At 42.0% G+C, this 15,431-nt stretch overlaps 1 protein-coding gene across 3 annotated transcripts in view; it reads left to right on the forward strand.

Annotated features, from left to right (window-relative positions):
* Positions 1–13,513, forward strand: part of KDM3A (lysine demethylase 3A) — a 33,888-nt gene extending 20,375 nt beyond the window's left edge. For 2 of the 3 annotated variants that reach the window (XM_080343687.1, XM_080343688.1), the window contains 14 exons: positions 1,471–1,623; positions 3,068–3,163; positions 3,490–3,617; positions 5,109–5,295; positions 5,783–5,952; positions 6,746–6,982; positions 7,374–7,545; positions 8,444–8,534; positions 9,099–9,229; positions 9,934–10,053; positions 10,139–10,278; positions 11,729–11,905; positions 11,984–12,118; positions 12,775–13,513. In XM_080343687.1, the coding sequence (XP_080199813.1) occupies positions 1,471–1,623; positions 3,068–3,163; positions 3,490–3,617; positions 5,109–5,295; positions 5,783–5,952; positions 6,746–6,982; positions 7,374–7,545; positions 8,444–8,534; positions 9,099–9,229; positions 9,934–10,053; positions 10,139–10,278; positions 11,729–11,905; positions 11,984–12,118; positions 12,775–12,855 (2,018 nt within the window). In that variant the 3' untranslated portion in view covers positions 12,856–13,513. Of the gene's footprint in view, positions 1–1,470; positions 1,624–3,067; positions 3,164–3,489; positions 3,618–5,108; positions 5,296–5,782; positions 5,953–6,745; positions 6,983–7,373; positions 7,546–7,931; positions 7,989–8,443; positions 8,540–9,098; positions 9,230–9,933; positions 10,054–10,138; positions 10,279–11,728; positions 11,906–11,983; positions 12,119–12,774 lie in introns of those variants that run through there. The other variant, XM_080343689.1, reaches the window with a different exon arrangement.
* Positions 13,514–15,431: the final 1,918 nt, after the last annotated feature.

A 15,431-nucleotide genomic window follows, 5' to 3' on the forward strand; every position in this document is an offset into this window, starting at 1 on the left:
CTTCTTTTTACTGGGAAATTTACCAGACTGCCATGACTTTTCAAATATGATGGATAGTGGCTTAGCAGCTTCATCCACCAGTTCCCTCAGGACCTGTGGATGCATCTAATCAGGTCCTATAGACTTGTGCAACTTCAGGTTCCTCAGATGGTGTCAAACCTGATCTTCTCCTACTGTGGGCAGTTTTTCATTCTCCAGTCCCTGCCTGTACCTTCTGTGACTTGGGTGGCATGGCCAGAGCACTTGGTGGTGAAGACTGAGGCAAAAAACTCATTGAGTACCCAGCCTTCTCCATATCCTGGGTAACCAGGTCTCCTGTTCCCTTTTGGAAAGGGCCCATATTTTCCCTAGTCTTCCTTTTATCGCTGATGTACTTAGAGAAGCTTTTCTTGTTTTCCTTGAGATTCCTAGCCAAATTTAATTCTATCAGGGCCTTAGCTTTCCTAACCTGATCCCTGGCTGCTTGGACAATTTCCTCCCAAACTACCTGTCCTTGCTTCCAGCTTCTGGTTTGTGTTTGAGTTTGTCCAGGAGTTCCTTGTACATCCATTCAGGCCTCAGTTCCTCTTTGTTGCGATACATCACTCCTGAGCTTAGAGAAGGTGATCCTTGAATATTAACCAGCTCTCTTGGACCCCTCTTCCCTCCAGGCCTTTATCCCATGGTACTCAGCCAAGCAGATCCCTCAAGAGGCCAAAGTCTGTTCTCCCAAAGTCCAGGATAGAGAGTTTGCTGTGTGCCCTCCTCACTGCCCTAAGGGTTGTGAACTCCACCATTCCACAGTCATTGCAGCCGAGGCTGCCCTTGAGCTTCACATTCCTCACCAGCCCCTCCTTGTTGGTGGGAACACCTCTCCTCATTGGCCCCTCCACTGCTTGCAGAAGGAAGTTATCAACACATTCCAGGAACCTCCTGGTTTGCTTCTGCCCTGCTGTGTTGTCCCTCCAATAGATATTGGAGTCCCCCACAAGGACCAGAGTTTGTGAATGTGAGGCTGCTCCCACCTGTCTATAGAGGGTCTCATTGGCTTGGTCTTCCTGGTCAGGTGGCTTGTAGCAGAACCCCACTATAATGTCACCTGTCCCTGTCCTCCCTTTACTCCTGACTCATAAGCTCTTGATCAGCTCCTCAGCCATCCCAGGTGGAGCTCTGTGCATTCTAGCAGGTCACTGATGCAGACACCCCCTCTCATCTCCCCTACCTGTTCCTCTGAAAGACCTTGTGTCCTTCCATCCGAACGCTCCGGTCCCAGCAGCCACCCCACCACCTCTCAGTGATGCCAATAAGATCATATCCCTGCAGGTGCGCACACTTCTCCAACTCCTCTGGTTTATTCCCCATGCTATGAGTGTTTGCAGAGAGGCATTTAAATGTTACTAATTTATCACTGAAGTAGTTTAATGTAGGTATATTTAACATAAAAATATTTTGTTTAAAATAACCCTTTGTCTGCTTTGTCAATTCCCACAGGGCAGGTAGCCTGGAAGCGAGCGGTTCGTGGCGTTCGAGAGATGTGTGATGTCTGTGACACCACAATCTTCAACCTCCACTGGGTCTGCTCCAAGTGCGGCTTCGGTGTCTGTGTGGATTGTTACAGGATGAGGAAAAAAAGCTCTCATGAAGGTGAGAATTCATATTGCTACTTCAAACAAAGCGGGGAGAGGGGAAAGAAAAACCTTTATTTTGAGCTTGGAAGTCAAGAACAACCTTAAACAACAAGACTTTTATGAGAATGTAACAAGGTGGATGGATGATGGCAGAGCAGTGGATGTGGTCTACTTTGACTTCAGTAAAGCCTTTGACACAGTCTCCCACAGCATCCTCACAGCTAAGTTGAGGAGGTGTGGTCTAGACAATAGAGTAGGGAGGTGGGTTGCAAACTGGCTTAAGGAGAGAAGCCAGAGAGTGGTAGTCAGTGGTGCGGAGTCTAGTTGGAGGCCAGTATCTAGTGCGGTGCCTCAGGGGTCAGTACTGGGGCCAATATTATTCACTATATTCATTAACGATTTAGACAAGGGAATAGAGTGCATTATCAGCAAATTGGCTGATGACACCCAGCTGGGAGGAGTGGCTGACACACCAGAGTGCTGTGCTGCCATCCAGTGGGACCTGGACAGGCTGGAGAGTTGGGCAGGGAATAACCTAATGAAATTTAACAAGGGCAAGTGTAGAGTCCTGCATCTGGGCAGGAACAACCCCAGGTTCCAGTGTAGGTTGGGAAATTACATATTAGAGAGCAGTGTAGGGGAAAGGGACCTGGGGGTCCTGGTGGACAACAGGATGACCATGAGTCAGCACTGGGCCCTTGTGGTCAGGAAGGCCAATGGCATCCTGGGGTGTATTACAAGGAGGGTGGTTAGTAGATTGAGAGAGGTCCTCCTTCCCCTCTACTCTGCCCTGGTGAGACCACACCTGGAATATTGTGTCCAGTTCTGGGCCCCTCAGTTCCAGAAGGACAGGGAACTGCTGGAGAGGATCCAGTGTAGGGCAACGAAGATGATTAAGGGAGTGGAGCATCTCCCTTATGAAGAAAGGCTGAGGGAGCTGGGTCTCTTTAGTTTGGAGAAGAGGAGAGTGAGGGGTGACCTTATTAATGTTTATAAATATATAAAAGGTGAGTGTCAGGAGGATGGAGCCAGGCTCTTCTCGGTGGCAACCAATGATAGGACAAGGGGTAATGGGATCAAGCTGGAACACAAGAGGTTCCACTTAAATTTGAGAAAAAACTACTTCTCAGTAAGGGTGACAGACACTGGCACAGGCTGCCCAGGGGGGTTGTGGAGTCTCCTTCTCTGGAGACATTCAAAACCTGCCTGGACATGTTCCTGTGCCACCTCACCTAGGCGTTCCTGCTCCGGTGGGGGGATTGGACTAGATGATCCTTTGAGGTCCCTTCCAATCCCAAACACACTGTGATACTGTAATAAGCCTTCCCAACAAAAAAAAAAAAAAACCCAAACATGTTGTAGACCTGTGGTTTCATATATCAGTAACAGTAAAACACGTAACTTTCCAGAGGAGGATGAAAGATGCGTTAATAAAACAACTAAATGGTTTTGTTTTACAGATGATGACTCGGATACTTTCTCCTGGTTTAAATGTGTGAAGGGGCAGGAACACGAACCAGAGAATCTAATGCCTACGCAAATAATTCCCGGAAAAGGTATTTTACATATTTAGTTGGGATGAAAAAAGGCTGTAGGCTTTTGCTGTCTTTTGTATGTTGTTTATATCGTATTAAGGGTGTTTTTTTAGTAATAAAGTTAATAAAAGTTTAGTATTTATCGTCCAAAGACTGGAACAGCCTATGTACTTAGTACTCTTATTATATTTTATATTTACAAAGAAACAGAAAAACTTCTTGTTTAATGCTGAACTGTGTTTGTGTACTATTATCTACCTGCATAGCATATACAATTTCTATAAGTCTTACTGGATGCTGGATATTCTAATTACACGTGAGCTCACTAATGACTCTTTTTCCTTCAGCTCTCTATGATGTTGGTGATATCGTTCACTCCATAAGAACAAAATGGGGAATAAAGGCAAATTGTCCTTGTGCAAATAAGCAGTTCAAGGCACTATCAAAGCCGACTCTGAAGGAGGATTCAAAACAGGTATTTCTACTCTTTGTCTCACACTGTGTAGTATAGGTTTGGCTCAGTCTACTACCCATATTTGAAGCCACCGGTATCTGATTTTGGAGGTTTGCTAATTCTGTCTACCACTGATAATCCCACCATGTAGGTTTTTGTTCAAAATTTGTGTTCAGTATTTGTCTTTCTTTTCTTTTTTAAGTTTTGGGGAAAATCATGTTGTGTCACTTTGGCAAGTTGATGTGTCAGTAAGTGACCTATCCCTGAAAAATGCTCAGTGAGGATTTTTGAGAGTAAAAATAAGATTAGATTAAGAGAACCCTTAAGATAAGAGTCTTAAGAACAGACTAGTGGTAATGCTTGCAAATTGTAGGCTCTCCCTTGGGTTCTGGAGATATAGTACATGCAGCATCTAAAAGAATAAGTAGGGAGGAAGAACACCGAGAGCACTGGAGTTCATTAAAGATCTAAACATGAATAAAATTGAGGGCTAGAGCAGTATGGAGAAGCACTCATTTCTCTGGGAATCCCAGTAGAAAGTTTGATACTCTACTAAAAACCAAAACACCCTATGTTTATTTGTAGATGGAAGTAGTGGCTTTTTGCTTTTTTAAAATAGAGGACAAATTAATGGCTTAGTTTTGCAGCATCTTGCAAGAAACCAGCTGAATTAAGTAATTTTTATTTTGTGATATCCTTATGCCTAAGCTTATTTTGAGAATTAAAGTGTTGTCATAAGTGTAAGAGGCAAACTGGACTTGACTTTGGTGCTGGTAATCAATACAAGAATCTGTTACCTCGAACCTCCAAACAAGTAGATAAATCAATTGCACAGGAGATGTATAGGAGTCCTGGTCTTGGCTTGTGCTGGCCAGGCCAGTGCTGCACTCCCAGGCAGGTGATTTAGACCTGGCAGGTGTTCTAGTCTACGGAACTGGACCTCTAGCTTAGCCCTGGGCTGCACATCAGCTATCACTGGAATTGTGAGAGCGCTGCTACCGTGTTTCCCCAAAAATAAGACCTACCCTAAAAATAAGCCCTAGCATGATTTTTCAGGATTTTCGAGGATGGTCAAAATAAAAGCCCTACTCCAAAAATAAGCCCTAGTTACAGTTAATTTTAAAAAGCTCAATTTGAATAGTGTCCAGGCAGCTATACATGTAAAAAAATAAGCATCTTTTGGAGCAAAAATTGATATAAGACCCTGACTTATTTTAGGGGAAACAGGGTTTTGCTTTTGGTTGCCAAAGCAGTCCCAGAAAATGTACCTGGAAACTTGGCTTGTCTCAGGGGTGATGGACTTCATTGCCTGCTCTTAAGGGTGGGAGATCCCAAATCCTGCCGGGTCGTCATCTCCGTCTGACACTGAGATGCAATGCTGACCTCTTGTGGAGATCACATAGTTTGTGAAGGGCCAAACCATTTTTGAGTAAAATAATCAAATTGGAAGAGCTTGCTTCCTCTTCTTGATTAGCGTTTGTGTCTAAACAAGTTCTCCCTTTGTTTTTTCAGAACTTAGTACCTGGTGAGAGGACCAGCCTTCAACACAACAGTTTTGTCCTGAGCCCACAAGTCACTACACATGACCCTCCTCTGAAGTCAACAATTGGAAGTAAACAAACTACTGCAGTAAATACTTCTCCTTCATTAAGTTGGTTATCAAATTTAATGAGTGGAAATGTGAATAAAGAAAACAAAGGTATGTGCTGAACCAGTGAGGAATAAAACCTTTGTGGCTGTTTGTCAGAAGAATATAGACCAAAGCCGGCAATATTTTGTGTTGAGAATGATACGATCTGCTTGTTGGGATGGGTGTTCAGTGCCTATATCGCAAAACAGGTCCCTGGCAGTGACTTGGCATAAAACCTGTCAGGTTAGCATGTTCTTTTTGAAAACTGGCTTAACATACCATTGATATAAGTATTCTTGAAAATTCAATTTGTGAATGTATTTACTTTAGAATATGTGATTTTAAAAACTTCAGAGTATTGAAGCAAGTGAAAGGAATATTTAATCTGTGTATATAGAGAGGATATATATATATATGTACATAGATACATGTATGCAAACGAGAGTATCTTCTTGTTTTAAAATAAAATAAAAATCCAAAGCATATACTTCTCATAGTTCAGAGGATCAATCCTTGCTTCATTCTTAGATACGTTCTGTTATTTTTTTCATTTCAGAGAAACTCCTCATTCCTGTTTCGAAGAATGAAAACAAACCTCTTCAAACACTTCCCAGTTTAGCTAAGCCTGCTGCGGCCCTGCAGACATTCAACAGTGCAATATTAACACCTGTGAGCAACAATAACACGGGGTTCTTGCGGAATCTGTTGAACTCTTCAGGAGGGAAGGTATATGAAACATTTTGCTTTACGGCTTTAAGTTGACAGCAGGCTTTAGACTACTGTTCTAAACCTGTGAACAGCTACCACAGACACTTATCACAGTAGGTGAAATTCTGTTGTTGTTTGGGAAAAAGGACTTAATTCAGTGTCAGTGTTGCAGCGTTCCAGTTAGTGCTTTCTAGAATAGAAGCTCAGTGGTACTATCAGTATGTCTGACCTGGTGAGGAACTGGGAACCAAGCGGTAAAGCAGATGGATTTACTGCCTGGCAAGTGCATTAATTGGCATGTCCATTAGACTCAAAAAAAGCAGCATCAAGGAACTTACAGATACAACAAAAAAACGTTTTGTGGTGGATGACTGTCCTCCTCACACCTGGTTTGCAGACAGGTTCACTTCAAATGTTCCCAACCTTTCTTTGCTCTTACAGATATGACTTCAAAACGATGGGGTAAAGTATTGTCCTTGAGAGCTTCTTGATGAAACTGTTGTTTGATATAAAGTCCTGTTCTGTGCTGTATTTCATATGTTTAGGGAATAGACTGTGGTGCTGAAATGTTAATCAGAGCAGAACTTCTGATGCCAGAATGCTGTAGACAAAGTGTCAGAAGTGGCACTGACATTTAGTGACACTGAATTTCTAGACAGCGAAGTTCTGCAGAGTTTTGTTTCTCTGTGTCGCTTTGAGCTCAAGTGAAAAATTTTGAAAGTGGTAAATAATCTTCTTTTAAGATCTGCAACAAAAAAGTGCCCCAACTTATTTTTTGTTCTTTTTCCTCTCTTTTTTTTTTTTAAATCAGACAGACAATGGACTCAAGAGTACACCCAAAATCCTCGATGACATTTTTGCTTCCCTGGTGCAAAATAGAACCATTACAGACTTGCCTAAGAAACCTCAAGGACTGACTATAAAGCCCACGATAATGGGCTTTGATACGCCCCACTACTGGTTGTGTGACAACCGCTTGCTGTGTCTTCAAGACCCCAACAATGAAAGCAATTGGAACGTCTTCAGAGAGTGCTGGAAGCAGGGACAGGTATGGAAGTTCTTCTGAGTTTTCTGTTTTCAGATGATGTGTTTTACCCATAGTGCAGTGAAAAGCAATGCTAAACCTTCATAAAATACGCTGCACGAACACTGTTAGATCCTTTGATAAAGAGATCTGTATTTTACTATTTGAAACCAGTTTCTAACCACCCTGCTGAACTTACAGCTCTGCATAAAAAGCTGCCTTGTTAGCTTGAAATAAAGAACGATCAAATGCAGGGCATAATTCTGGTGAGGCAGCCTGAGCATTTGGAAAATAGAATGTTTGCAAAGTGCCTGTGTTCAAATGTTCAGTACATTTTATGCATTACCCTGTTCAGTTTGGAATCGGAATTTTTGGTGTGTAATACTTCTTGAGAATATTTTCTTCTTCTTTGTAGCCTGTAATGGTGTCAGGAGTGCATCACAAATTAAATGCGGACCTTTGGAGACCAGAGTCCTTTAGGAAGGAATTTGGCCAGCAGGAAGTAGATCTGGTTAACTGCAGGACCAATGAAATCATCACTGGAGCTACTGTAGGGGATTTCTGGGATGGATTTGAAGATATTTCAAGTAAGTAGTGTGAATTTTTCTTCCAAGAGGTAAAACATTTAGTAGAAGTACTCTTGCCCCAGCACAAATTTGCCATCATTAAGCAGTCTCAGGCAGCGTAGAAGACATTCTAGGGTCCTGCTTCATCCTGGATAGTGTGTCTGCAATGTGTTCTCACCATGTGTGATTGTGGAATGGATAGGAATTGTCAGCTCTGTGGAGGGTTTTCCTTCAGGAGTATGTTTGGCTGGTATTAGTCTTTTGGGGAAACATTCTGAGAAAGTTTGGGATCTCCCTACCAAGTAGGTTCATCTCTCACTTTTTCTGCCCAGTGGAGTGAAACATAAAAGAGCATCTGTGGGGTTTGTGCTCACAAGGTAGTTGGATTTTGCCGCTTTAACTTGCAGGTGCCTTTTTTGCCAAAGGAACCAAAGTTATTCTGTATAAAAGTGTGTTTTGAGGAGGTGAGCATGAGGTTTGGCATTGTTTTCACTTCTAGGTACGAACTTTTTTCAGGAGAATTAATACTTGCCGTGGCATACGGGGCTCTACTTAATCTGTTTGTGTGATGTAAACTCATGGAATTTAGTACTTGGGGCTGGAAAGCTCATTTAGACTTTTCTGCCACTTGATCTGTGAAAAGATTTGGCTTTATCATCAGCCTCAAACACCAAACAGTTGCTGGAGCTAAATTGCAGCTGAGCTCGCAAAGGCCACTTGTCTGGTCTGAACTCTCCTGTTGTAACACGTTTCACAGCAGTGATACCCACCGGTGTGTCAGACAAACCTGTATGTCCCGTTCTGCACTAAGAGTTGTGAAATGAACATGATTTTAAACTAAGATGAGGCTTTGTCTTAATTCTTTGGATTTTGAATTGTACCGCTACTACAAACTAAGAGTGTTAATATTTGACAACAGGTCGCCTGAGAACAGAAGAAGGAGAGCCAATGGTGTTGAAGCTTAAAGATTGGCCTCCAGGAGAAGACTTCAGAGATATGATGCCTTCTCGGTATGAATTTACAAAGAAACTCTTTATCACTTGTGTGAGACACCCCCAAAATAATGGCCTGTAGGAATACTGTTATGTTTTGGCCCCTGCTTCAGCCTCAAAGCAGCTGGTTGCATGTGAACCATGTTGTTTCTCAGAGATGCTTGATGCAGCTGGAAATGCTAAACAAGTTTTCTGATGAACATTTATGTAGTTAATTGTATTTATTGTCAGGTAAAGTGAGTACTTAAAATTGCTAATGATTGGTTAAACCTCGAAAGCTTCCCAAAAGCCTGAGTAATTTTTAAATCTAAAGTTCAGTAGAAGCTTATTATTTTTTTGTGAAACCTTTTTAAGTCTTAGCGTTGAGATTATTACACAAGGAAATAGCATTACTCTGGAGCAGTTACATTTGTTTCTCTGCTATATTCCTGTGTCTTGATTGTTCTGTTCCTTTTCACGGTGTACAGTAACCCCTCTGGGGGAAGGAGTACTGTTTCTCAACTGAAGAAAGCTTTTGTTTTGGTGTATTTCAGTCTTTTTTTTTATCAGTTCTTAACATTAAATTGTGCTGTATTACTTTAGGTTTGATGATTTGATGAAAAATATTCCATTGCCAGAATACACGAGGAGAGGCGGCAAGCTCAACCTTGCCTCTCGGCTTCCCAACTATTTTGTGCGACCAGATTTGGGCCCCAAGATGTACAATGCATACGGTAAGGCATTTTTCACTCTAAAGGCCACGTTGACTCCACTTTCAAATTAAAAGTTACTATCAATTAAATGAATCCTTAGTGCTGTAGGCAACTTGATTGATCTTATTGATCTGAAAACCTAATTCTGGCTCACTTATCATATAATGCTCTGGATATCATTAATACCTATTTTATTAGACTTTTTTTTTCCAGGTGGTTTCAAGCCAATAATATTTTTTCCCAGTCTACCCATGAACTTGCACCACGTGTATACACAAGCTCCCTTTCGCATAGCTGGCCACATATCTGTTGTGATGCTATTACTTCTGGCTGTATCACTTCTGTTGCATCCCCTTTTGAGGCCGTATCATATAGTTTTTAATCTCCTTTTGAGTGGTTCTTTCAGGCTCGTTCATCTGCTGTCGTTCAAAAGCCATTTAAAACTTTAAGCGGGATTGTGTCCAGTTTAAACTGCTTTAGAAAATATGACTTTGATATATCATACAGGCCAGATATAGATACAGATCCATGTGTCAGCCTGTTAACTGTAATAATTGGGAAGACACAAGCAAGGTGGGGCAAGGTTGTGGATATAAAGTGTACTGCTGTACTGGAATAATTGCTAATAGAAGTAAAAGCTTTGGGTTTTTCAGGTAGTGCTACTGAAAGGGGCATTAGGTTTCTTTTTGTCTTACTAATGTACCTCTACTTTTTGTTTCCCTCAGGCTTAATAACACCAGAAGATAGAAAATACGGCACAACAAACCTCCATTTAGACGTGTCTGATGCAGCGAATGTCATGGTTTATGTGGGTATCCCCAAGGGCCAGGCTGATCAAGAGGAAGGTGAGGTCTTTGTGTTCTGAAGGGGTTATTTCTGTGCATGGATGGAAGGCCCTTTAGTGTAACTGCTCATGTCTACTCCAAACAGAAGTGCTTAAAACCATACAAGATGGCGATTCTGATGAATTGACAATTAAGCGTTTTACTGAAAGTCGAGAAAAGCCTGGAGCTCTGTGGCACATTTATGCTGCTAAAGACACAGAGAAGATCAGGGAGTTCCTTAAAAAGGTAAGCTGTTGTATCTTAAAAACTCAGCTTTGTGTAGGGCTTGCAAATACATATCCTTGGGCTTTTCTCCCCTTTCCATCCCAGTTGTTCTGAAAACAAATGTACCAGAGTTGTATCCAAGACAAAAGTTGTTGTGTGTCATGAATCTTGTAGGATCTGAGAAGGGTGGTGAGTTGAAGCTCGAAGTTACCCTGTAGGTAACCACGCTGCTTCTGCCTGCGCTTCTTACAGCACGAGCAACGATGGTGTGTAATGAACATGTTGGCAAAAACATTGTTTAATCTTCAACTAGATCCTTCTTAAAAGCATGTGAGATGTTCTTGGGAAATGCCAGAGCAATATGTGGCACATAAAGTTCTTCCTTCTCCTCTCACTTTTCCTACCTTTTTTTTTCTATACCTTTGTGAGGTTTGAATTGAGGGGAAAAAAACATGAGGTATTTTGAGTGATTTCTTTCATGGGAGTTAAAGGTTTGAGATGTGATACTACATCCAAAAGAGTTTGTTTCAGTATTGAAATTCACCATAAATGGTCCAGAGTTGTTGGCAGTCTTAATTCTGGAACTTACTTAGTGCTCTAAAAGTGGAAAGAGCTACTATGTTGATGTTTAAAAGAATAAATGGAATTATATGAACAACTGTTGGCTTTGTCAGCCTGGCTACCATCTTGGGCAGAAGCTTAGTGAGGCTACAGGGGATTTGTGTAGTATTAACAAGGAACAAATCTTGGTAAAACATGATACTGGCTTTGATAAGCAATTTTGAGCTTTGACATCTATGTCTCACACTGTTTGTATGACAGTTGCCTGCAGGCGTGAGGTGTTCCAGCAGCTTGTCTTAGAGTAGAACCAGGCTGTGTATTGCCTCCCAAAAGAGTTTTCAGGCTACAGTCCTGGATGTAAATGACTGCCACAGCAAATTGGATTTATACTGGAACTTCTTTCATTAAACCTCTCCCGACATCCCTCAAATTTCTGTTCTGAAGCACTTGCTGTGCCTCCCAGCCTTATTTCTCCTGGAAATCGAGTTAGTATCCTCTGTTTTGGTCAGTGAGCACACTGAGTTGTGCTGGCCTTGGGGCTGAATTCCACACTCAGGATGTTCTGTTCCAGTTACAGGCTATAGTAGTGTTAGAGTGTGATCCCGTATATGACAGTGGTTCCTGCAGTGAACACACACACGCGCCACTTAACCCTTCAGTTTCTTCTTACTGTAAATTTGGCTTGCTTGCATTTCCCATATCCACCTTTGCAATATGTCTGTGAAGCGAGAGGGGCTGGGAAACGAACCCTTGCCAAGGAAACCAAGGACTGAATAAGAATCCAAACCTTTTATCGTGGTATTTAGTGGTGCGAATCACTCGAGCTGGTGTGCGTATGGAACCACAGGTACATTGCGACTGTCCAGTGAGACCGGTCTGTTGTAACACCTCTTGTCTTGTGACTTTTCAGGTTGCGGAAGAGCAAGGTCAAGAAAACCCTGTAGATCACGATCCCATTCACGATCAGAGTTGGTACTTGGACCGATCGCTAAGAAAACGCCTTCATCAAGAGTACGGAGTTCAAGGCTGGGCTATTGTACAGTTTCTAGGAGATGTAGTTTTCATTCCAGCTGGAGCTCCACACCAGGTAAGGACCAGGGAGGGACACGGTTGCGGCCTGGCCAGACATTTGAGCACACGGCTAATTCTTGTTTGTTCTCTCTAGGTTCATAATTTGTACAGTTGTATTAAAGTTGCAGAAGACTTTGTATCCCCAGAGCATGTCAAACATTGCTTCTGGCTCACTCAGGAATTTAGATATCTGTCGCATACGCATACGAACCATGAAGATAAATTGCAGGTAATTTACGGATGCTCTAGATGAACCCTGTCCCTCCTCCCTCTGTCAAAAAAGCAAACCAACCCAAAACAAAACAGCTAAACAGTCACCAAAAAGCAACAACCAACCCTCACCAAACCCATAAGGTGAAGATTTAGCTCTCCAGAACTCAAGTTGCTTTTGCATTAGATCAGCGCTAATGTATTGGATCTTGAGGAATTCTACTAGGTGTAGAATTTCTACTAGGAGGAAGAATTTCTATTAGGTGTACTCTATGTGAACTTGTTTTAGCAGGTGGGTTGGACCAGATGATCTCCAGGGGTCCCTTCCAACCCAGTCCAGTCTGTGAATTCCCATAGGTTTTTGAATTGTTACAGTTCTTTAGTAGTTTTGAGGATGTCTTCTGAAGCTTCTCCTGAAATTCTTTTGAAACGCTTCCTTCTTCCATTTCTTACATTTTCCCTTTAGCTGAACTCTTGATGATGATCTTGGGCTACACATTTTCAGTTTATATCCCGTTAGACTTTGAGCCTTGTTCTCACAAGTGATTTGTGTTTAAACTGAGAGCGCAGGGGCTGTGGGGAAGCTGTGCAGATGCGTTCTGGATGCCAGTCATCCAACCTGACCTTAACCGTGCCGTTTACGTGCCAAACCAAAGCCCTTTTCTCCCCTCCCAGGTGAAGAATGTCATATACCACGCTGTGAAGGACGCAGTCGGGATACTGAGAGCTAACGAGTCCAGCCTTAGCAGACCGTGAAGCAGAAAGCCTTAACCACACACTATGAAACAGAAGCGTTGGCAGCTGTTTTAACTACTCAGTCAGGACCTCTGTGGACTTTGAGATTCTATGAATGTTACCTCAATCTTCCTTTTGGCAGTACCAGAGGATCGTGGTACTATGTTCTGTGTATTCTTCCAATGTTTACAAACCTGATCTGTATATGTAGTAATATGTATGGACTGTGGCATACTGTGAATGCTCAGTTGCAATAGAACTTTATATGGAGTTGCTCTCCAAGCTGTACAAAATACCTCCTATAAAACTGTCGGAAACTATTCCAAATTACTCATTTGAAAAATATTATTCAAGACATTGTAAAGCTCCAATTTTTAAAATGTATTTTGGGGTGGGAGGAAGTATGGAGTCACCCAACTTAATAATCAATTTACATAAAAAGAAGAATGCGGTTCTGGAATTTCACATTAACATAGAACTAGCATTTAAAAGTAGCTTTAAGCTATTGTATAGTAAGATAGAGATGGGGGTTAACCATCTTTAGGTAAATGTATTTAAATTTCTAAATGTTAAAAGAAACTTTTAATCGAATGTCTTCTGTTTGAAACTGCTCTTTAATTTGAACTGATGTTTGATTCTCTGGTTTTTAACACTGAATGGTCTACATAAAAATTCTTCTATTTCAGACATTGTTCCTTGCCTGGCTTCTTCAATTGACTCCTTACAATGTAGTTAATTCCGTGCAGCGTTTTGAAATGCAAGAACAAGTTGTGTAGCATATACTATACTGTTCATATAATTTCTTAAAGTATCTGAGGGCTTAGAGTGTTGAATTGAGTAACAGATCTGTTTGTTATTTATATATAATCACTTTTTTTGGTTAACCACAGCACGATGTAGCTCAACTGCTGCTTTTCTGCCACTGCCAGTACAATGGTCTGTATCAAATGAGTTTTGCAGGCTCAGACTGTAAACATCATAAAACTTAAACTGGAGGGGTCAGGAGTGGGGAAGTGCAGCTCTTCCCTGCTTAGATAAAGGAACTTTTCTGTTATTGGTGTCCTGGACAGCTCATGGGAAGAGCCAGGCACCAGGGGAACCTCCTGGTTGTGTAGAGTTCAGAAAGTGACTTTTGGGTAAATTTTGGATAAAAAAAAAGTGACTTTTGGGTAAATTCCTCTCCCTCTAGTAATTTACCTGCTGCTAATGATCAGCATGAACTGTTCAGTCTCAGGTGACATTTGTTTCTCAAATAAACTTTCTCTTACCCATCTTTAAGTCCCCACAGTGGAGCTGAGGTGGAGGTGACTTGCAGGGAGCAGCAATCTTCATCAGGTTAGAATAAAATGGGACAGTAAAGGGTTTGGCTGCTGTGAGTAGGTACATCTGCTTCCTTCTCAGAGGGAGACACAAGCAAGGAATTGAGGCAGGTGGGAGGCAGCAGAAGTGCTGGGTGTTTGTTCTCCTCCTGCGAGGAGATGTTCTGGCTCACTTGGCTTATGCTACCAGTTTAAATTCTGCTGAGCAACACCCCTCTGTGTTCAGAACTTCCCTCTGTCTCTACTTGCTGATGCTATGAGCCTGTTTCTAGTCACTTCACCTGATTCCATGAGGAAAAGCAATAAAGCCTTTTAGATTTGGCATTTTGCGCTTGAACTAGTTAAGTATCCTTAAAGGCAAAGCTTCAGCTCACTGATCTCTCTGAAGACACAGAGATGAAACAGCCAAATGGCTTTTCCCAGAGCCAGCTGGAGTGTTCATGGGGAGCAGAGTACAGGTGCACTGCGTGAGTCACGCTGACCTTACACGTGTGAAAAGACCCATTGGTGAAGCTGCATTTTGAACCTTCTTACCACTGCACTGTTCAATGTTTTTCCTGTAGTGTTATCTACCCATTTTTCTGCCTTGTCCTCTCTGGATTTTTGAGACCACAAGAAACAAATAGTCCCATGTGCCCATTCTTATTAGGTTTGGGGTGGAGATGAAACACTTGAATCGCACTGTTCTCTAAAGGAGTGTTGGGGTGACCAAGCCGGTGTCATCCCTGCCTGGGTGACCTTCACCAGCGCAGAGGTGAACAGTTGCTTTTTACAGTTGAAACTGGAAGGTGCTGGACACCCTTCAGGTGTCCATGTGTCTGGTCTGTTCTCCCATCCTTCCTGTTGGAACACAAGTATTTAGAGACTTAGTTTTCTTTCAGAATCTTCCTTAAAATTAGAAACACCTTTGCCTGTGAGGCTTTTGTGGCATTAACACATTCAGGCAAGTGATGCCATGGATATGTGCTCTATAACCTACCTTTTGTGAGTCAAAACAGCTTTTCCTTGAGAGGAAACACCTCTCTTTGGGTGTTGGATTGCCTTGGCCCTAAAAAGGTATTGCATGAGCAGCAGATGGTTTTTTACCACTGGGGAATGTGACAGGATAGTACCTGGAATGATTTGGGATGTTAAATAGCTGCTCTGACTGAAAGCTTTTCTTTAAATAAACCGTGAAGGTCATAAATGTGCTGAAGACAAAAACAAAAGGTGTTCTAAAACCTGGAGAGGGAGCTGTCAGAGGTGGATATTGCTTGTGAATTGATACAAACTAAACAC

Source organism: Nesoenas mayeri (assembly GCF_963082525.1).
Source record: "Nesoenas mayeri genome assembly, chromosome: 4".
NCBI classification, from domain to species: Eukaryota; Metazoa; Chordata; class Aves; order Columbiformes; family Columbidae; genus Nesoenas; species Nesoenas mayeri.